Source organism: Microtus oregoni, unplaced genomic scaffold (genome assembly GCF_018167655.1).
Source record: "Microtus oregoni isolate MIOR12 unplaced genomic scaffold, Mior012 000020F_ref0000438, whole genome shotgun sequence".
NCBI lineage: Eukaryota > Metazoa > Chordata > Mammalia > Rodentia > Cricetidae > Microtus > Microtus oregoni.
The window spans coordinates 6,149,916-6,172,587 of NW_024543079.1; the positions used below are offsets into that span (position 1 = coordinate 6,149,916).

A 22,672-nucleotide genomic window follows, 5' to 3' on the forward strand; every position below is an offset into this window, starting at 1 on the left:
CCTTCTTACTGGATCTGATGACCAGTCCCTGAAGTGTGCCATTGTCCTCCACACTGAAGCGGGGAGAATAGGAACCTCAGCTTTATGGACTCCTTGGAGCACCGTGGTTTATCTAGAGGTCACCTGTTGGACACCCACAGTGACCACTGTTCTTGGCTCAGAGGCTCCCAGTAATGACCACACCTTTGTGGAAGCTGGCCAATAAAAAGCCAGCACGGGACCACACTGAGTGGTCAGCACCAGGAGGAGACAGAGAACAGGCTCTTAGGCAGAGGTACTGGCTGTAGAGGGGCTGGGTTGAAGGAGCTGGCCAGAGATCTTCAGACAGAAAGCATTGTAGCAAAAGATAGATGCTAAAGAGTGGCTGATAAAGAAAGGCATGATGGGAAGGAATTCCAACCACAAAGGGTCTTTTGTTTCACCATTACCCCGCAGCTCTCCCATTTTATAGATAGACAAATGGAGACCCAGGGGGGGAAGGCTGAGTACTTCATGCCCTCTCTCGCCAATGAGAAAGGCATTCAGGATTTGAGTCCTGCCAAGTGGCTTCAAAGCCAGTGATCTTATTGGTCCTCAGGGATGGTGAATTTCTTCTCTAGGGAATAGCTGGTAATGTCTGGATACATTTTGATTGGCACGACCTGGCTGGGGCGCTACTAGCATCTAGTGTGAAGGGCTAGGGACACTGCTAGGGATTCCAGAGTGGACAAGACAGGACCAGCAACATGGCAGGATGTTCACAGTCAGACACTCTGGCACTAAGAAGCCCTGGCCATACCAGAAAGAGTATGGCCTATAGTAGGTGCCTAAGACCATATCTGTAGAGGACCAGGGGGTGATTGGAGAAGTATGCCAATAAGCCTATTCATTAACAAAGCTCCAGAGGGCGTTGCGTGCTGGGTTCCTATGAAGAACACCCTGTGCCCCAGGGAGAGTGGGTACAGCTGAGCCAGCGGGACCAAGGGCAACGGTGGGCGGGGTTAGGGCTGAGGATTGGCTGCTGTCAGCTGCTGAAACGCTAACCAGAAAACTTCTTTCTCTGTCCCTCTTATTCCCTGTGTCTCTCCCCATCTCTCTTGGCCCCTGTGCTCAACAGCAGACAGCCGGAGGCTGAAGGGTGCCATTCAGAGGAGCACAGAGACGGGACTGGCCGTGGAGATGCCCAGCCGGACGCTGCGCCAAGCCAGCCATGAGTCCATCGAGGACAGCATGAATAGCTATGGCTCGGAGGGCAAGTGAGTGTGGGGCCTGAGCCTTCCTGTGGCCTTCCTGATCCCAGTCTTCGCGGTGGGGGGCGGGCATTAAGCAAGCCTCCCTTAGTCTTTGGGCCGGTGGGATGTTGGCTTAGCCTCTTATGCCTTCAGATGAAGTCAGTAAGGTGCAGAGCCTTGGTTTTATGCTTAATCCCAACTCTGCCACTTTAAAGCTGTGTGACCTTGTCCAGGGCACATCCTTGAACCTCAGTTTCCTTATCTGTAAAATGATACAATAGCATCAACCACCTTGGGATTGTGATGGCTACTATTAGCTGTCAATTTTATAGGATAGAGAATCACCTGGGCCTCCAGGCACGTCTCTCTAGCCATGCCTGTGAGGGTTATGTTGGTTTAATGGAGCTGGGAAGATCCACACTCAAAGGGGGCAGCACCATTCCTTGCGTGTGGGTCCTGGACCACATGGAAAAAGGAGAAAGCTAAGACATGGTGGCACGTGACTTCAATTGCAGCCCTCGGGAGGCAGAGGCAGGAAGATTTCTGCGAGTTTGAGGCCAGCCTGGTCTACATTGAGTCCCAGGACAGCCAGGGCCATATATTGAGACCCTGTCTGAAAAACAGAAAGCTAGCTGTGGCCCTGTGCTTCCCGGCTGTGGCCCTGTGCTTCTCGGCTGTGGGCGGCCCCGAGCAGCTGCCCCAGCTCCCTGCAGTGGTGATCCTGGTGATCCGTACCCTTGACCTCCAGCTGAAATCAGTCCTTTCTCCACTAAGCAGCTGTGTCACAGGGTTGGGTCACGGCAGCAGAAGAAAGCAGACACAGACGTTCAAGGATTAAGCGTTTCTGCAATCTTTGTAATCCTGAGCTGGTGTGTATAAAAAGCACAGGACAGTGCTTGACACCAACTGTATACCAGCGCTGAAAGACAACCCAGAGGAAGGAGTCGCTGGGGTTCAGTATTACATCATTGTTGTTTCCTTTTCTTAAATCCCAGTTGGGTTTTAAAAATACAAACTAGGGCTTGATAAAGACTCATGTATGTCTAGTCCTGAGAAGGCCATGCTGTCTGGCTTCTGGCCAGGGCTTCCTCTGGGGCTGCACACCGGAATCTGGGTACGTGTTACCAATGCAGATGACAGGGCCCTGAATCCCAGACACCTGATCAATGTGTCTGGGAGGGCGCCCAGGAAGTCAGCTTTTCAGCCTTCTGGAGGGTCCGATCTAGGCTAGGGACTTTTTGCCTTCATGGGGCCCTTAGAAAACTAGGGGACATTTGGGGTTTGCCTCCCACTATGAACACACCTGCACTATGAACACGCGCGCACACACACACACACACACACACACACACACACACACACACACGAGTCACACAAACCTCTTCCTAGATTCCCTTCATGCCCATCCATGAATTCCTGGCTAAGAATCTTAGATTCAAAGTGACTCCATACTGGACAGACAGTCCAGGACTCAGAGGGGTTTGGGACCTTGCCCAGGGCCACACGGCCATTCACCTATGGAACGCAGGAGTCCTGACCCCAGCTGGAGGTCACTCTACACACTACCACATTGCTTCATTTTTCCAACTGTCCTTTGGGGCAAGGAAGGGACCTGGGGTGTCACATTCCCTGTCGTTACACACGAGGAAACTGAGGCTTGGGGAAAATATGGTCTGTACAGCTGTCTGCTGCACATGGCTATGCAAATGAACTGAAATTAAACAGCCCACCATGCTTCTCCGTCATGCTAACTGTATTCAGGTCCTCATGGCAGCACGTGGTTCGTGGCAGCTGTATTGGATAAGGCAAGAAACAGAACACTTTGTTTTGCTGGATTGCACTGGCTGAGTGGCTTGCTCCTCACAGCTGGGGACTGGGTACAGACTTCAGCCAGTGTGGGGTAGGGGGGGTTCAGCCTTTGCCCTTCTTCTCTGGTCTGCCTCAGCTGGGACTCCTGCTGGCTAAAAGCCTTGCCCCCACCCATCCTCACCCCTCCTGTACCCTCCCGTACTGAGCATTTCCGGCCTCATGAATGGCCCAGTCTTGGCAGAGCTGTTGTTCCACCCACCTCAAGGGAGACTTTCCTGTGGGAGGGAAGAGGGGTGGACAGCAGAAGGGAGAGGAGAAGAAATAAGAGGGGGAAAGGACTAGGAGAGAGAAGGAGGGCAACAGCCAGCGTTTTGTGTGACCTGAAACTCTCGGCAGGGCAGCCAAGCTTGGAAAAAATTATCTAGGAATCCGGGGAGTAGTGCCTGCCTCCTCACCGGTGCCAGTCCAGTTCAGTCTTGTCCCTGCTATTGGCATGTTAGGTGTCTGTCCTTGGGTACATCTGTGACCTCTAGGCCAGAAAACATAATGTTGGCCTCAGGAGATTTAAAAAGCCAGGCCCCGGGGAAGCAGTGTGGTGCCCTGGGTGGCAGTTGACGTATCAAAGCTGCAGTCCTACATCGTGGAAAAGAAAAGAAAGGCTCAGTCCCTCATGGGTCTCCCACAAGGGAAGCATAGTAGGAAGGTTTCGTGAGAAAGACGAGAGGTACTGCCTGCTTGTGGATAGGAAGGGGCTCTGGCTGTCATTTGCTGAAATATGATTACAGGAACCAGAGCGTCCAACTGCATTATAGACAGGGTCAAAATAGGTTCAGCAGTCGGGCAGCCCAGATCTATGGTCTGTGCTTCTTAGTAGCCACGCAGATTTGGGGGAAGTTGCCTCCTCCCTGAGCCATTTGTCCAGGGGGGACAAACAGGACAAAGGGGACAGTGATAGAGGGGACTGCACAGAGAGCAGGGGTGAGGGGGAGTGGACGTATGGGAAGCACCTACAAGAATGGTCAGCATACAGCTGACAGTGATGGTGGTCCTTGTCATCATTGTTTATTGTTAATTCAGTCACTGTGAGCTGTGTCCTTTGCTGTCTGCGGTCAGTCACCTCCTAGCAGATAGCGTGAGCCCTCCCGGATACAAATGAGTCTACAGAGTGCAAGTTAGCACCGAGCAGGTATTGGCTGTAGTGACCAATAAAATTTGGGGAGATTGAACCAAACCAAGGAAGGATCAAAGGTCGTCTGGAAGATTCTAGTCCCAGCAGTGGGGACAGAGGATAATAGATACACGACTACTTAATATATCATATGCCTAGTCTGAAAGGAGAAAGGTGGGGGATGTTGTGTCCTTGGTGGCATCACCAGCCTACGAAGCCACCCCAAAATTATCAACCGCTAGAAATCCAGAAGGGGTTGAATCTTGTTGGAGGCCAACCAGGTGCTGCCACTTCACCTGGAGCCTGGGTGAAAAAGGGACAGGCAGTATTCATCTACGGTCATTTCCCTCCATTCCTTAGGAGTTTAGAAAGCTGCTCAGACCCAGCCGCCCCGCTCTGAAACAGGAAGGGGTGTGAGTGTCCTCCCCTCCCTACCCCTTGGACTCTTGCCAGCCAGCAGATGCTCACAGGAAGCCAGCATCACTTGAGGAGCCCCACAAAGCCGCTGTCCCTGGCACTTTTGGATCAGACCACCGAGCACCCAGCTACTAGGCATGTAAAAGCAGAGGGGCTTCCCACATGAGTTTCCATGTCAACACATGTGATTAGGCACCTGTAGTATGCCAGACAGTCGAGTTGGCCATCAGGGAAATTATGTCCTCAGGGATTTCCGCTGTAGGACACTGGCCACTCATCTAGAAACCGATACAAAGGGCAGGTATGAAGATGGCGGCCAAGCTGCGAGCCCAGGTAGAGAAATGCATGCAACTTAGCCCTCTGCCTGTGAGTATGCTGTAGGTTAGGCGGCAAAATACCAGCGACTTATCCCTTGCTGTTCAAAGAGTGGACCATAGTCCAGTAACCCCTGGGTGCTTGTTACAGAACCTTTGTCTACCCACACCATTGGATCAGAAGCCACATGACACCAAGATGCCCAGCTGGTGTGTCAAGACACCCTGGCTTAACGGCCATAGCGGCCACTGTGTGACCGCTGCAGAGAGCATTGCACAGACACTGTGCCAAGGGCTTTGACCTGTGTTGTCTTGTTTAATCCCCAGAACAGCTGGATGGTGGTGTGAATGCTAATAGCCCCACTTACAGATGAGGAGAAGCTGGGGGTAACTCGCCCAAGGTCACAGGGCAAGGAAACAGCTGAGCTGGGATTCATGTCCGGCACCTATCCAATTAGTCAACCCCTTCTCTCATTTAATTACCGATTCTGGAGGCAGAGGACACAAAATCCCTCCATCTTCCTCCTCTGCAGGACTCGGCATGTAACATGTCATACAAGCTGTGTGTTATCTTCTGGAGCTTGGAAAGACCTTCCTTTTCTTCCTCATCCCGATAGGAGTTCTATTTGTTAAGAATGGAGGGGCTAGCATCAGAGCAGGAAAGCGTACAAGCTAGAGTTCAAGCCTGAGAAAGAGCCTCGATGATACTAACTCACACCAACTACACACTACACACAGACCAACACCGACCTACATACACACATACCTAGACACGTATACCTATATCACATACACATACATATCTATATACACACCTATACCACATACACACATCCTTGCACACCAATCTTTACCTACACACACCTACATAAATACACCTATATCACACACACACACACTTCTACACACACACCTATACTACATTCACACATCCCTACACACAATTCTATACCTGCACATACCTAGATAAATACACCCATATCACACACACCTATACCACATACACGTACCCCACACACATACCTCTACACACACCTACACATACACACCTGTAGATACACAGACACTTACACACACATACCTAGAAACATATACCTATATCACATATATACCTACACACTCCTACATACACATACCTACATACACACATCTATACATATACCTATGCACACACCTATACACATACATGCATACACCACACACCACACACACCATGTATACATAGTCCACATACCATACTCACGCCAGACACATTCAACTTTACACACATCACACATATATGCCACATACCACGCATACACCCCATATACACATGTCACACACACACATACCTAAACACACATATCCCTACAAATATACCACACTTTACACATACACACACACACACATGCACATATCCCACACCCCTGCCCCCAGGTCTAAAATGCTTCCAACCAGACCTCATATGTGCATTTAATGGGAAAAGGTTTACTTCGAAGGGGATTCTGAAAAATATTGTGAGAGACTGGGCAGGGGAGGTGTTTGATGGCACCAGCTTCCTCTATGGGCTGCTCAGTCCTTAGGGGGAGCCTGGCAGCTAGCAACAAGCAGGCTACTCCGTGCAACCTCAGCGGGTAACTGCCACTAACCGGGCAACTCCCCTTTTGGTCTCTTGCTCTTTCTGTAGTTCTATGGTCAAGGGACTAGAGAAATGCTTGAGGGTCCAGAGAAACATGGGCAAGGCACACAAGGGGTGGCCTTAGAAGTGGCAGATAGATCAGTAGAATCTATCACATTGAGTGCACAGGACCCCCAAACTGCCCAGCCACCCAGCCCAAAACTCCCTCTCCCTTATTCCTTACCTAACCTGTAGTGATGTGCCCATTTTAATGGTCTCTTGGATCATCCATTCCTCCCATGCCTATTCGTGAGGACCCTCGCTGAGGTTCCCATTGCTCTTACCTCAATACCTGCAAGTCTTATTTGTGGCCCAGACTCCATAGTCTGCCATCCTGCTCTTACAGCTGCTGACCTCGCCCAGCCTTTTTCAGTCCACCTCCCCGAACCTTCTGTCTCAGCATCCATGGCTCTTCAACCCGCACTCCTGTCCCTACCCCCTCTTCACCCTCTGACTCGCTCCTCCAGATCTCAGGGAGGAGCTAGCACATTGCTTCAGCTCATGTGCCAGTTGAACTGTAGTGACCCCCAGCAACGCTGTGTTGAGGAGGATTATGGAGCCAAATTCAGGCCTGGTCAGGATGCTGAAGTTGATTAGCAATGTCTGCTCTGGGCATGGGCGGGAGGAATGGATGGCTCGCAAGTCTGCCATTTCTCTGGCTGGGTCAGCAGCTTGCACACCCTTGGCTTCTCCAACCATAGCACTCTCCACTGTCTGTCCCACAAAACACTAAATTCAGTGCCTTCCTCGCTGGCCCACTGTTGGTGTCCTCAAACTTTGAAGACTAGAGATGATAGAAGCAGATGCACATCCCACTCCTTTCTGTCCTCTCTCTCCCCTTCACCTCCCAAAAGCCAGGGACTCAGCATTCTCTCTTTCAGCTCCCAGACCTGGCATCCAGCACCCAGCTGCCTCTTCCTTCTGTCTGTTGTTCTTCTGAGGTGTCTGGGTCACTCTGCCCACAGCCTAGGAAAGTAGCTTGTGAGCTTATGACAGGGTCATCACAACCCAGACCTGGGGTGTGTGATCACCAAAAGCTCAGCAGTTCAACAGATAGCAAGAACCCCCCTCCCGCCTGCCCCCGCACCTGTCCTGCTTAACAGAGTCGACCTTACTAGTGGAGGGTGTGACCCTGGGCTAGGAGAAAGCAGTTAGTTTTTTTCTTGTTTTGTAAGCACTAGGCTTTGCTGAGCACTTGACCATGTCAGACTCTGCCCCAGGAATCTAGCTCATTTAATACTCAGAGTTACTTCTTTCTGTTTTACTATAAAGAAAATAAAGGCCTGGAAAGGTGAACCCCAGGCCTGCCTGATCCCAGAGCTTGAACTGCAAATCCACAGGCTCTGCTCTGGGGACATGAAGACAGTTCCATTGGCCTTCCCTATCTGGGGCCTCCACATCCATGGATTCAGACATTCATCAAGAAAATATCTGGATGGAATATTGCCTGTGTTAAACATGTATAGCATGCATACATTTCTTCTTGTCATTTCCTCCTAAACCAGATAGTAAGACCAGATATTTGCATAGAATTTGTGTAGTGTTAGTCATTAGTAATCTAGGCATGCAGGAGACTGCTCACAGTCAATATGCAAATACATCGTCTTCTTTAAGGGAGTTGAGCATCCATGAGGTTTGATATCCAGGAGAAATCTGGGAATCAGTACCGTGGGCATAATAGGGGTCAACCATGTCTTCTAAGGGTTAAGAAGTTGGATGCTGGAGCCAGACAACTAGGGTTCAAATCTCAGATGAGCCTCCTTTTAGCCAAGTCATCCTGGTTGGATTCCTGTTGTTCTGTGCCTTGCTTTACCCTTCTCTAGAACAGACATTGGTGGTAAGGTTCATCAAGTTTTATAAAGGTGTTGAAGTAAACGGGTTAACGTGAATCAGTTGATAGTATCAGGCTTGGCTCGTGACAGGTTGTCAAGAAAGAAAAGCAAATCCTTGGCCCCAAGCAGGAGCCCCCACCCACTCTCAGGGAGTGGGCAGGAAAAGTTTGACTCCTTGAGAGCTGCAGTCTAGATCATGTGACCCAGTGTCTCTTAGCCTCCGGTCAATTCTGCAACCGTGCTTGTTTTGAAAACTAGAATTTGTCACAGTGCGACTGAAGTATTGAGGAGCAATCGGAGCATCACCCGGGTTCCGCATCTGCTCAGTCAGGCAAGGGTTCGGCTATCAGAAACAGAAGGAGAACGAGGACGGCTACTCTCACCTAGGAATTCACACACCTCCAAACACCGAGGCACCTCCGGTTTAACAGGATATGCTGTGGTACAATGCCCCCACCTGGCTTCAGCCAGCCTCTCTAGGGCTTCACAACAGATCACAGAGGGCAGCCCTTTCCACACTGCCAGCCATCTCCAGCGCGGCAAGGTGCAGCCCCAAATTTATTGAAATACTTAAGCCCTTCTCAGCCATTTAATGTGTGTTAAACTCTATACCGTATTTACCAGGCTCCTGCCCCCGCCCCCGACACACACCACACACACACACCTTTTTATGTGACACTGACCCATTTTCTTCATAACCTCTGATCTTCACTGCAGGATTTTTTTTTCTCTCCTTAGTCGTTTCTGGGATGCACACTTTGCCTTACAGCGGAACTGTTGTAGTGTAAGTGAGCTAAATCTGCGGGGAGGTGACTGGCTGGATGGACATGTGTGGAGCAGGCAGCGGGCAGTGATTAAATGGGCAAGAGAATGGGCTTCCAGAACTTTTTAGAACCACAGCCTGTAATCACCACAAGGGCTGCTCAGCCTTTTAATTTCTGATGCCATTAAGTCGGGTGATCCAACTGGAAAAGAGAATAGAGTCGAACCTGTAAATTACTCAATTACTTCTTTAACCACCAAGAACACAGGGTCCAAGCTAAGCTCAAAGGTTAATAATCAAAGACAAATGGATTGCGCTTCAGAAACAAAACTAATAGGATTTGAGTTGCAGGAAATCTCATTTCACCATTAAAACAAAATAAAAGGCCAGTGAACAGTGGGTGAAATTGTGTTTCAAGCCTCTGCCTCTGCCTGTGTTGCGCTGGCACGGGAGGAACTGGCTCCTGAAGGTCCTTCCGCTATCCCCATGGCCTCTGCTCGGTCCCAGGCATCCAGATGCTGCCATGCCGGAACGGGAAGGACCAGACTGTGCCAAGCTGGAAGTAGGGATGGGCAGACATGATGTCTTGCTGTGACTGGTTCAGGAGCAGCTCTGTGTGGATATCCTACCCAAGCTCCCCAGCGATTCAGCTAGACAGGAACTCTTCATTCTCACTTGATATAAGAGGAGACTTTAGCCCAGACAGGCTGGAAAGACAGCTTGGAGGATAAAGTCACTTGTTGCCAAGCCTGACACCTGAGTTCAATTCCAGGGCTCACCATGCAAGTTGTTCGCTGACTTACATGCACTCTGGTGCCATATGTGAACGCACACTCACGTGTGTATGTGCACGAGCATGCACGCACACACACACACACAAATCAATGCAATTAAAAATGTAAAAAGCTTTACCCGTGTTGCCCAGCACTGGAATATAAGGTGCACATCATGCCGCAAATCTTAATCGCTATCCTTTATTCCGCTAGTTCGGGAGTTTGGCCAGGAACATTTACTGAGCTCCTGTTACACACAAGGACCATTCTGTGTCATAGCATGTGCGAAACATGTTCCAGTCGGCAGGCTCTCTCAAGTCCCTTTGCTAACAGATCTGCGTAGTGCCTGGAAACATGTACAACCGACATGGCAAGGCACACTGGGCACCTAGCAGAGTGATCTTGTTAACGGGTTAAGATCCCCAACCGAAGTGCAGTGGCAGTGGTGACCTGCTGGGAGTCAGAGAGGCATACATAGAACCACGTCTGATATATTAAACTACTTTTCCCCCCACACCTCCAGGGGAAAATCCCAAGGTGGAGTTGATCCTCTGGCCAGCAGGGGCAAGGCGCACTGTGCCTCTCTCTCCACGGATGTTGTTTTTGCTAGCTCAGGGTAGCAGCTTGGTGCCTTGGCAGCCAGCGAGGCACCCTGGGATGGGAAATCAGGCAGCCGCCCAGATATTAGAAACAATTACCGCTAATTACCAGGCCTGCCAATTCCCCATTGTCTGCTTGCACTCCACCAGGAATCAAGGAGCAGGCAATGAGGATGCTGGAGGAAACTTTCAATTTTGGTTTGCAGAATGCCTGATGCCATTTGGGGGCTGGACTCCTTCCTGCCTTGAAACTCAACAAGGCCCCACTACCTCTCCATTTCTCTCGGTTCTAGAGCCCACATTCTCCTTACAGAATAGATCTTGGATCCCCCAGGGTGCTGGGAAGGTAGGATGGGGGAAGCCAGGACCACAGAACAAAACCCACATCTCAACTGTGACTCTAGTGTCAGTTTCAGTGACCAGAACTCAGGGGCTCTGGTTTTATGAAAGTGTTAACTGCACACTTTAATCTCCAAACATTTGGTGAGTGTTTATTTTTTACTTTCTCTATAAGTACAATAGGTACTGCTGCCAAATGAAAATAGTAGCCACAGGGATTTTCCTGTGTGTCTCCAATGCCAGGCAGCCTTTCTTTCTGAAGCTGACTTAGGTGGACTAGGAGGCCACCCTAGAAAGCAACACTGGGATCGAGAAGAAATCTGATAGAAAGGGAGGTGCTCATATAGGGCAGAGGTCATACCTATGACCCCCTTCCCCAACAGGCAGCCAAAGCTGGAGGAGGCTGTGGAAGATGTGAGATCAAGTTATCCATCCATCAGCCCACCTGCAGGACGTTCACAGTTATGTCAGTTGGATGTTGTTTCTGGGGTGAGGTGGGAGGGGCTAACCCTTAGGGGCTTCCTCTCTGCCCTGCATATAAGCAGAAAGCATTGTCAGAGCCCAAAGAGAGGCCCTCAGACCGTGTGGTCCAGGTGAGAGTACAGAGCTGCATGCTGGGAGAACAGGGTGAGGCAGACACTACCTGCCTGACTTGAGTAGCTACTACTCCCTCCAGCTGATCTACAAAATGGGTCCACAAATAGTATGCCAAGAGATTTTAAGGTAGCCAAATAAATTAATATGGGTAGTGAATGCCCTTAGGCCTTTGGTGGCCCACAGTAAGGATTGATCATTTCTGTTACAGACCTCAAAGTCAAGGCCCCATTCTTCTGGTTTGTTGAAGCTTACTCTCAGGTGGTTCAGGATTGTCTAGAAGGTTCTATGTCCTAGACATAGAGTTCATTTAGAGAGAATCCATGTTCTTCAAAACAGGCCCAGGGCAACAGCCAAAATATGTCTGCCCTTGATATCTATGAGTTGCTTCTATGGACTGAACCAACTTCGACTCAAAAATATTTGAAAAAAAAATTCTCCAGAATGTTTCCAAAGCAAAATATGAACTTGCCACACACCTATCACTGTTATGAAGACATACCGACGGAACGGGGCACACATGCACCCTGCCACAGCATCTGCTGTTTCTCCGGCCCTCCATTCCTGTGGTCCTACTGTGCGAGCATCGTCCACCTTGTTCATGCTGTCTATTAGGTCATAGATCTGTTAGGTCTGCAGCGGTCACATGGGTACTGCACATGTATGAAGTTTCCATGTCATTTTTCCTAAACAACACAGCATGACAGCTGTTTACGCTATCACGTGCAGTGACATTGTGGGAAGTGTCATATGTAATCTGCCCATGATTTAAAGTACATGAGGGGGCTGGAGAGATGGCTCAGCAGTTAAGAGCACTGCCTGCTCTTCCAGAGGACCTGGGTTCAGTTCCAAGCTGGCCTACAGGGCAGTTCTCCACTGTCTGTAGTTGCAACCCCGGGGGTTCCGACACCTTCACACAGACACGCAGGCAGCCAAAACCACCAATGTACATGAAACAAAATAAGATTAAATTTTAAAAAATAAAGTGCATGAGGGGACATGCATAGGTCTATGCAAACACTATCAATGCATCCATCTTATAGGAAGGAACTGAGCATCTGTGTGGATTTTGGGGTCTCTAGGGATCCTGGGACTGGAATCAATCTGTCATGGGTACCAAGGGACAATTGGTTTAATAGGATGGAGAGAGCGCAGACATTGAACACATTGTTTAGTTTGCGGCAAGCATCCCACGTTCATCTCTTCCTTTCCGTAGCATCTGTCACCTTCTTTCCTGGTATATAATTGATACTATTTTTAGATATGTTTATTTACTTATGTGTATTCATGTTTTGTCTGGACAAATGTATGTGTACCGTGTATGTGTCTGGTGCCCACAGACGTCAGAAGAGGGCATCAGATCCCCAGGAACTAGAGTTACAGACAGTTGTGAGCTGCAGTGTGGTTGCTGGGAATAGAACCTGAGTCCTTGCAGGAGCTACCAGCCCTCTTAACCACTGAGCTATCTCTCCAGCCCACTGATACTATTTCTTGTTCCATGCCTCTGAGGACAGAAATCACTGTCTGCCTTGTTCCCTGGTGGGGTCTATGTTCAGAAGGGTGCCAGGGATGTGCTAAGAGCATATGGTGAATGAATGAATCACGTAGACACCGGCTGAAGTGCCTGTCTCTTTGCAGGGTTATCAGTGCTGGTAGTGTTAGTGGTGTCGGCTGTTATCACTGTGCCGGGGGGACCGCGGAAGAAGGATGTGCGGTCCTTAGGCATCATCCATCATTGCAGTGTCTTCCGGCATGTGACTGCTGTCACCTGCCCCCTTGTCATCGTTTGGTCTCAGCCATGTTCCTTCCCCAGCCCCTCAGCCTCCAGGGAGCTTTTTCTCCAGTATACACGCAACTTTTGTATCTGGGATGTGGAGGAACACTGGGGCCTCAGAGACTCTCTCAGGGCCACTTGAGAAGACACGCAGGCTGCCATTTCTATAGGACATGGTGCCCTTTCTTGGCTCCACCTTCTCAGAATGGTGGTGTGAGACTGTGACTTTCAGATCCCCACAGGCTGTCTGCGGTTTTCTGTGGTCCTTCAGCATCACCAGCTCACCTGGGGACCATAGGCCTCAGCTCACTCCGTCCTTGCCAGACTCCCTCTGCTGTCTAGGCTGGGGCCTTTGTATGGCTTTTTGCTTGTTTTCTGGACTATTCCATTTTTGTTCCTGACTTTCTATGTCCGTTTCTTAGATTTGCAATTTAAAAGTCATGAAGCTGAGCCTCAGCCTGTGCACCCTCCTGGGCTACCCCTCTCCTAAAGCACCCCCTGACACCCTGCTGCTGCTGCATGGGGAACCCAAAGGGTAGAAGGAAATCATGGGAAGGGATGTGGAGTCCTGTGTCTGCTGTGGCTCTGCCCATTACTACACAGGAAGGGGACAAGTGGGCTGAGCAGCTTACCTGGCATGGTGGAGAATAGACCCGAGCAGCCCTGACCTGGGAGCTAGCAGAGCCTGCAGGCTTTGTGAGGCCTAGGCTAGTCACTGGTCTAACCCCCTGGGGCACTCCTTTTAACTACTGGAGTTGTTGGGTGACCTGGCTCAGCTCAGGCATCTGACCCTGGATCCATCAGCTCTGATCAAGAATTAGGGTTACCCTTTTTTGCTGGGAAAATGTGTTTCTCATCTGAATAATGGTGGGAAAGATTGATATGTGGTTTTTTTGTTTGTTTGTGAAAATGTGGGCCTCCTATGGTGATGGTGAGGACAAGGTGACAAAATGGTCTTGTTCCTGTAGGTGGAGATCAGTCAGAGTCCCTCGCTTCTCCCTCAGTACCGCCAAAGACACTGGAGAAGGGAGGGGAGGGAAGCGAGCTAAAACTGGCTTAACCGAAGTAATAATAGTAACTGTTACTGACTTATGTATTCAGAAGGAGGTAACTGCATCAGGCAAAGCTTGATCTAGAAGCCCACACAATACTTCCAGTCTGATAATGGCTGCATCCCTGGGCTTCCATACCAAACACTCCAGTTACATGTCTGATGTAATAGGGGGCTTCACACTCCCACAGTTCCCAAAATCTTCCATGTCGGATTTTCACTGACTGAACTGAGCCATATGTCTGTCCTGGAGCCTGGCCCTGGCCAAGGAGAAAGGGAGTGCCCTGAGAGCTGGTCCTCCCTGCCACAATCGCATGCCTTCCATGGAGAAATGCAGTCTCTGAAGGAAACTGGAGGCTCTATTACCAAAGAAGGAAAAGTGGGTATCAGGAAGCCAAACGGCAGCAGCGGTACTTATCTGGCCCAAGGCTGATGTGCAGGGCGGTGATCGTCTGGCCTTGTCTTGAGTGAGCCTCTCATTGAGCTGCTGATTCTGGTCTAGCAGCTGCAGAGACATCACATGTGATATAATTCTAACCAGCTCCAGATGTAGCTGATACTGCTGATCTTTGGACCACTCTGGGAATATCAAGGCATTAAGCCTTTTATGCCAGCACCTGTCAAAACTACCTCCCATGATCCCTCCAGCCACCCTGGCCAGTTAAATCAGCATTTGTGGTACAGGTCAATGGTGGGTATGGAGGAAGATCACCATGGTGGCTGGGCAGTGGTGGCATATACCGTTAATCCCAGGACTCTGGAGACAGATGCAGGCAGATCTCTGAGTCTGAGGCTAGCTTGGTCTACAGAATGAGTTCCAGGTTTGCTAGGGCTACATAGAGAGATCCTGCCTCAAAAAAAAAAAAATGATCACTGTGAGATGAGGAATATTTTGGATCTGCACATCAATCCTAACGCACATCTTTTTCCTCTGCCAGTCTTAACTATGGAGGTGTTTGCCTGGCTTCAGATGCCCAGTTCAGTGACTTCCTCGGGAGCATGGGGCCAGCACAGTTTGTGGGCCGCCAGACCCTGGCTACCACACCCATGGGTGAGTATTCGAAGCCCTGTGCCCCTCCCTCCTAGCCCTTGCCTGATGGCGTCATGCTCTGAGCACCTGATTTGGAGCCTGGGCCACATAGTCCAGCCCTCCACGGTGCCTAACTCTGAAGTGTGCATGCTGTTGTGATGGGACTTAGTCTGCTGTTTGGGTTGGGAGTGGGTGTAGACAGCAAGACCCTGCTGGAGCTTCTGAGCCACTTTCTAGTGTCATCTCTTGCAGGGGATGTGGAGATTGGCTTGCAAGAGCGGAATGGCCAGCTGGAGGTGGACATCATCCAGGCTCGGGGACTGACTGCCAAGCCAGGCTCCAAGACACTGCCAGGTGTGAGGACATCTGAGAGAGATATGGTGTGGTCCACCGGACTGAACTTCTGGGAGGGAGAGACATCTTTCTTCATTATCATTATTCCCTTATACCTAGTATATACTAACATACCTAGTATACTTGGCACCCAGAAGGGTTCAGAAAGCATTTATGGAGAGGTTGGGAAATGAATATGTGAGGTTAGCATGGTGGGCAGTTGTGGACTGAGGAAAGGGGGACAATGAAGACCTAGAAGGAAAACAGGGCCTCCCAGACATGACCTCACCCATTTGTCCTGTGGCCCTTCTCATACTCCTGGGGGTTCTCCGGTTCCCAGAAGTGGGTGGTGACCCCTCTATTACCCACGATTTAAGGGAGCAGCCTAGAACCCTGCCTTCTGCCCTCTGTCCCCAGCTGCCTATATCAAGGCCTATCTGCTGGAGAATGGTGTCTGCATTGCCAAGAAGAAGACCAAAGTGGCCCGCAAGTCACTGGACCCACTGTATAACCAGGTGCTGCTGTTTCCTGAAAGTCCCCAGGGCAAAGTCCTGCAGGTAAGGGGGTGGTGTGTGTGTGTGTGTGTGTGTGTGTGTGTGTGTGTGTGTGTGTGGTGTTAACTGGGGACAGGGTCTCTCAAGGGCCTTACCCAGGGGAATTGAAACACAACTTCCTGTGTCACTTGTACCCACAACTTCCTGTGTCACTATGAATTTGGTCCCTCATGAATCTTGACTGTTTCATCTCTGGAATACATGGGAGAAGGAATGAACTAACTCCCAAAAGTTGTCCTCTGACCTCCTTATGGATGACATTTCATGAACATTGCATACATGCATGCACACATTTGTGCACATGCACGCACAAGCTAATATCAAAGATGTATGTATATGATGTGTATATATAGGCTGGAGAGTTGTCTCCGTAGTTGAGAGTGATTACTGGCCCCTGTAGGCAGCAGAACACACACATGTGCACATGCACACACCCATGCATCTGCACACATACCACACATAAAATTAAAACCAATTTTCTAAAAAGATTAAAAAACAAAACCCAAGCAGACAGTAAGTCTCAGTTCTGTCTGACTAAGGACTATCCTTTAAGCCTGATCCCAACCTTCCTAATGCTGCAACCCTCAAATACAGTTCCTCGTGTTGTGGTGACCCCAATGATAACATTATTTTGTTGCTACTTCATAACTGTAATTTTGCTACTGTTATGAATCATAGTGTAAATAGCTGATATGCAGGAAATCTGATATGAGACCCTTGTGAAAAGGTCGTTCAACTCGCAAGGGGGTCATGACACACAGGTTGAGAACCACTGCTCTAGGGTTTGTTGAGCTGGACTGTGCTAACTCACCATTGTTGAGGGACAGGACGGCAGATGAGGGACCTGCAGCCACAGACCCAGATCCACAGGCCAGCTCCAAGAGGTGCTGACCAAGAGACCAGGAAGGTGCTACAGAAAAAGAATGGACCAAGAAAGGAAGCTAGCAGTGTCTGCGGTGTCCACACTTTGTGAGCATGCTTTATGAGGGGGTCTGAGGCTCCCTGTGGGGAAAGCAGGGGATGGAATCGTGTTGCAGATTCAGGGCCATCCTTCAAGGCCTGACTTAGCTCAAATTAGGGTCATGTGGAGGATGGAGCAGGTAGTGTGAGAAAGAGGCAGGAAGCCCAGGTATAGATGGAGTAATAGGGACACTAGAGCCAGAAAAGCGTGGTCAGATGAGTGGCTTTTATTATTTTTATTTCTTTGGACCTGGGGATGCACTTGGCACATGCATGTGGAGGTCAAATGATAACCTGCGGAAGTCCATTCTCCCCTCCTGCTCTGTGGGCTGTCTGGACTCTGGCAGCGTTGGACTTAGGTCGTCAAACTTGGCCGCAACATCTCTCCCTTGCATGACTTTTAAAGAGGTAGACTACAGGGCTTAGCTGCATTGGCCTGAGGGACCCCAGGTTCTGGCTCAGAGCCTATGAATGACTGTGACAGGCATTATTTTTTAATTTTTATTGTATGGGTGTTTTGCCTGTGTAGCGCTTGTGGTCCTGGTGCCTGTGTGGTGCTGGGAATCAAACCCAGGGCCTTGAGAGCAAACAGCCGAGCTCTCAATTGCAAGAGGGAATCAGCTGCGGTTTTTTTTTTTCCTACAGGTGATTGTGTGGGGCAACTATGGGCGCATGGAGCGGAAGCAGTTCATGGGCGTGGCTCGAGTGCTGCTGGAGGAGCTGGACTTGACCACCCTGGCCGTGGGCTGGTACAAGCTCTTCCCCACCTCCTCCATGGTGGACCCAGCCACAGGTCCTCTGCTCCGGCAGGCATCCCAGCTGTCCCTTGAGAGCACCGTGGGGCCCTGTGGCGAGCGATCTTAATGCCAGGGTTGGGGAGGGGCTCCCCGACATGGCCTGGAGACCACCCAGCCCTGACCTGGGACCCCAGGCCCAGGGGCACTTTGGACATTGGAGGATGGGGTTCTTCCCCACGGCGGGGAAGCAGAATGGGGAGACCTGCCCCCCTTGGGCCCCTCCTCGCTCCTTCACCTCCTACCCCTGAGACCTTCCCTCTCCCAGTGGGTTGGCTACACTCTTGACTTGGCCGGTTTTGACCTGGTGTTTGCGGCTGTAGTCAGAGAAAGACTGAGGTGATGGAGCAAAGCGACTCTCCTGCCCCGCCCACCCCACCTGTCACCCCCTTTGCCTCCTTGGAAGCTCGCTGCCCAGAGCCAAGTCCAGATCCAAGCCGGCCCTCTCCATGGTGCCAATTACCAGCAAGTGTCTTTCCTGCGGCACCGGGTTCAGGCAGCTACTCTTGCCCCAGCGCTGACGGGGCAGTTTGCAAGGATCCGGAGCCAGCTCCCGGGGGGCCCAGAGCTCCCCACTTGAAGGGGAGTGTGGGTCTCCCTCTGCCTGCCCGTGGAAGGAGCTTTGCCGCAGCCTGTCTGAGTCCATCCATCCATCCCCTCCTGCCTGCCCCTCTGCTGTAAGCTCTAGGAATTGGAGGCCAGCAGAGATTAAAGGAAAGGAGGAGGTGCCCGAGGCCTGGCACGGATCCCCAGGGGTCCTTGCTCCATGGGATTGCAACAAGCTAGTCTGGAGCTCTTGGTGGACTGGAAGGAGCATTGTCATCTGTGATATGGTGGAGGACTGTGGGGACCCGAGTTTCCGGAACCTTGCACACAGGGTTCTTTTGGGTGTAGGGGTAGTGGGAGCCGAGCTTTGAAGAAAGCTGGGATTAAGCCTAGTGGTACCAAGGTAAGGGTTTCCCAAACAGGAGAACCCCTCCTTGTTGGATGAGATCAAAGGCCATCTTGCTATCCCTCTGCCTCTGGTCTAGGGTTTTGGGGAGGCGTTAGAGCCCCTCCCATTTTAGCCTTTTTAAATAAACCATCCTGTACGATGGGCAGAAGCCACTGCCCCAGCCTCATCGCCATGGCTCAAGGAGGTACAAGAAGAGAGATGCAGAGCTATGAGTGTAAGAATTAGAGGCTCCGATGAGGCCTGGGTAGCTGCCTTTCCTGTAGCCCTCCCTAGGGCCTGCAGGAGCCCTTTTGCATGCGAGGGAGGATACAGTCTGGCCCCTATAGAAGCACATTTCTATCACTGTCCCGGGAGCCGCCCAGCAGCCTGCCAACTCCTCTTCACCTAGTCCCTGCTGTGTAGGGTGTAGTCCAGGTTAGCTGGGTAGTTAGTGTTCATGCCTGAGCCCTATTCTTAGCTCAGATGTCGTCTTTTCTTCAAGCCCCAGGCTGGGGTTAAAGGGGGGCCCCAGTACATTCCAGAAGATTGCGACCTCCTTCTCTAGCCTGGGCTGGATGGGTTACCTAGCTCCCCAAAGGCCAGCCCTTCCACCTTCTCCTCCCCGTCTTCCTCTCTCTTCCCTTACAGGGTAGTAGCCCTGATTGTTCATTGTATTCAGCATTCTGGGGAAATACCCTCAGCATTGATCTTTGGATTCACTCCTGAGGATCGCTGGGCCTTGTAGAGGGGCCTGGACTCCACGAGAGGGTGTCATTTTCCACTGAGGATGCCAGGGCTCTGTTGAACCCCCTGTTGTTCCTGGTTCTTATACCAGGGAACTCCTTCTACTTGGAAATTCTCTCCATTTCCAGACTGGCTTAGCTCTGAGTGCCCTTTAGGGTTCTGGTCCAGTTCTGTCACCTCCACGTGGAGCTGTAGACACTGCACAAGGAAGGGCTGTGCACAGGCCCCCTCTTTGGTTGGTCTTCAGAGTGTCCTTGAGTCTGTGGAGAGAGGGGCAGGCCCTCAGCACAAGGGAGAAGGGCTCTGGGGGGGCTCACACCTGAGGCCCACAGTTAGCCATCACCCCACCTTTATTTTTTAACCAGTGTGATATCTCTGCAGTTAGGTCATTACTCACTGTCTGGAATATTTTGAGCCAGGAGAGCGGCTTCTCTACCCAGACCCAGCCGTCTTTGCTGTGGTTGTTCAGGGTGGGACAGAACCTGGCTGTCAACCAGAGGAGGGGCTCAGCTCTTATTTGTCAGAGAGAAAGAGAGAGAGAGAGAGAGAGAGAGAGAGAGAGAGAGAGAGAGAGAGAAACACGCAGGAGCCCTGGCTCCAAAGCAATAACACCACCCTGGGGTGGTCAGTGAGGCCCCTCAGTGATTTTCTTGTTTGTTCTGTGAAATCTCACTCACCTCCTGGAGGGGTGTAGTGGGGGCTGGAGCCCCATTTCTTTGTATCATTGTAAGCATGTGCCCCACTTTCAAGGGGCTGTGACCACTGGGTGTGGGAACCATATCTGTCCTCACCAAGGACTAGTGGAAGGGGAGTGGTTTTCATCGTTAGCTCTGGGGATTATCGAGCTCAGCTTGTCCCTACTGCTGTCTGATCCTCTGTCAACTCAAACTCTGCCATCTGGAGAGGAGTAAGAGGGCGGAGTTGGGGGCCTTTCTGGTGCTGGGTCTCTAGGGGTGTTTCTGTTTTCTTGGACAGAGGCAGTATTTAGGACTGCCATGGAAAGGGCCATCTCCATTTTCCTTTTCCAGAATGCCTCTGCATTTGGAAAGGCAGGGCCTGTGAATCTTTAGTCCATTTGCATTTTGCAGGGAAAAAAAAAAGGATACCAAAGCCCTGCTGGAGGAGAGCCATCCTGGGGTCATTAGTATTCCCAGTGACACTTCTACCTACATCTCCTCTTCCTGCAGAGCTGGAGCCAGGGCAGGATGAAGTGGGGGGGTCTCATCCTTTCTATCCCTTTTCTTTGGAGCCTCCTAGTGGCTCCAGATTATGGCGTGACTAGCTATAGCCTGAGAGGTCAGGAAACCCAGGCCCCAGCAGGAAGTCATTTGGTTAAGGCCCCTCAGCATTAAGCCTGGGAGGACAGAGCTGGGAGCCACAGCCAGGAGACCAGCGCTCAGGGGCAGGTCTGCCGCCATCCCCATTGCCAGCTTCTAAGTACAGGTGGCACTGCCTTGCTTGATTCTCTCCTCTAGGCTAGTGCTTTTTCTGGGCTTGAATTGGGAGAAGAGGAGGTGCCACGGTGGCTGTTTGTTCTGGGTCATAACCTCTCCAGGTCCAGCTGAGAGGTGGAAAACACAAGCTCCCTCCTGGGTTTGTACAGTGGGGGCTCCAGGAAGTCCCCTCTCACCTCCAGAAGGGATAACACCACCTCCCATAGCACTTCCCAGTGTGTCCCCCCAGTGATTTTACTCTGACCCTCAAAGGGCAAGTGAAAGGCGGCTCATGTTGTCAGGAGGGAGAGGTGGAGGTCCTGAGAAGCACTTGCCACCAAAGTGCCGGCTTTGACAGTGGTTGAGTGCCAGCTCCTTCTCCGGCGGCCCACAGCACAGGCGTGCAAGCACACAGCTGAAGTAGTTAACTTTTTACAAGCAGTTCGCCAGTGGGCTACTTAAGGCAGGAGACTCTGGAGCACTTTGAGGTTCAGAAGCAGCACCGCGCCCCCACGCTCTCCCAAAGCAGAGCTGTTGCACCAGGCAAGGTCACCTGTATTTATTTATTGAGCAACAGCGCTACACCAGACCCAGAGCCTTGGACCCCCTTTCTGTCCTTTGCGTTGGCTCTCTTGGCCCCCCAAGAGGGCCTGTGTCTGTGGAACAGGACCTTGGTGGAGGAAGAGTCCCCACAAGCTTACCTGGCAAGCCCGAGGGTTCTTCATCTCAGTAAGAGAGCCTGTGTGGGCTGGGTGGAGGCTGGAAGCAGACATAGGTGTTATCTCTGAGCCCTTTGCATCCTCCTTCAAGGTGGCAGGAAGGTGGGACCCCAGAGTCCTTGGACTGGGAGCCTCCATCCATCTACCCACCTTTCCCTGTGTCCTCTTGGGGAGCAGGAATAGCCTGGTCCTTCAGGGAGGGAGGGTTTTGGGGGTCTCTGAGTTGGAGAGGGTCACATTGCATTGTGTTCATGACCACATAGCTCATGCTGGAAATGAAAGTTTTTGGCTTTTCTACACTGGTTTTGCTCTTTTTTTTTCACATCAAGACGATTCCGTCTGGGAGGATAAGGGACACGTGTTGGAAGGGGTGAACACTCTAGGGTGTCAAGGTGTCTCGCCATGGGCTGACTAGCATCCTCTGTGAGCAGAAACTCAAGTCAGGAAGCTCTCCCCCAGGTACCCTGTGAAACAGGGTGTGCAAATGGGCTCTGTCTTACTGGTGGAGAAGCTGGGGTTCAGGAAAGCGATGTGAATCCCAATGACATGTTGCTGGTGATTGGTGGGACCCCTAATGAAATGCATCCTACACCACTGAGCTGCCTACAGGTAGGCAGGGGAAGAGGGGGAGACCATCCCCTTCATCCAGAAGGGGCTACGCAGGAACAGGGCTTCTGCTTGACAGTGGGGCAACCATTTACAGTTGGGATAACTCCACCCTTCATGCAGAGCAAAGGGAATGCCATCTACATGGTGCAGAAATTGCCCACTGTGAGCCATAAACTGCCTTCAATCTGTCTCTGTCTCATACTTCTAGCATGAGCGCCCAGTCCCACTAGTCAAATTCTAGTGCTTCAAATCGTGCCTTTC

The 22,672-nt window shown here is 51.0% G+C and overlaps 1 protein-coding gene across 2 annotated transcripts in view; it reads left to right on the forward strand.

Moving 5' to 3' along the window:
* Positions 1-22,083, forward strand: part of Rims4 (regulating synaptic membrane exocytosis 4) — a 58,630-nt gene extending 36,547 nt beyond the window's left edge. Inside the window, exons 2-6 of one of the 2 annotated variants that reach the window (XM_041670491.1) lie at positions 1,097-1,235; positions 15,240-15,352; positions 15,584-15,685; positions 16,082-16,221; positions 17,824-22,083. In XM_041670491.1, coding sequence (XP_041526425.1) covers positions 1,097-1,235; positions 15,240-15,352; positions 15,584-15,685; positions 16,082-16,221; positions 17,824-18,042 — 713 coding nt within the window. In that variant the 3' untranslated portion in view covers positions 18,043-22,083. The remainder of the gene's footprint in view (positions 1-1,096; positions 1,236-15,239; positions 15,353-15,583; positions 15,686-16,081; positions 16,222-17,823) is intronic. The other variant, XM_041670492.1, reaches the window with a different exon arrangement.
* Positions 22,084-22,672: the final 589 nt, after the last annotated feature.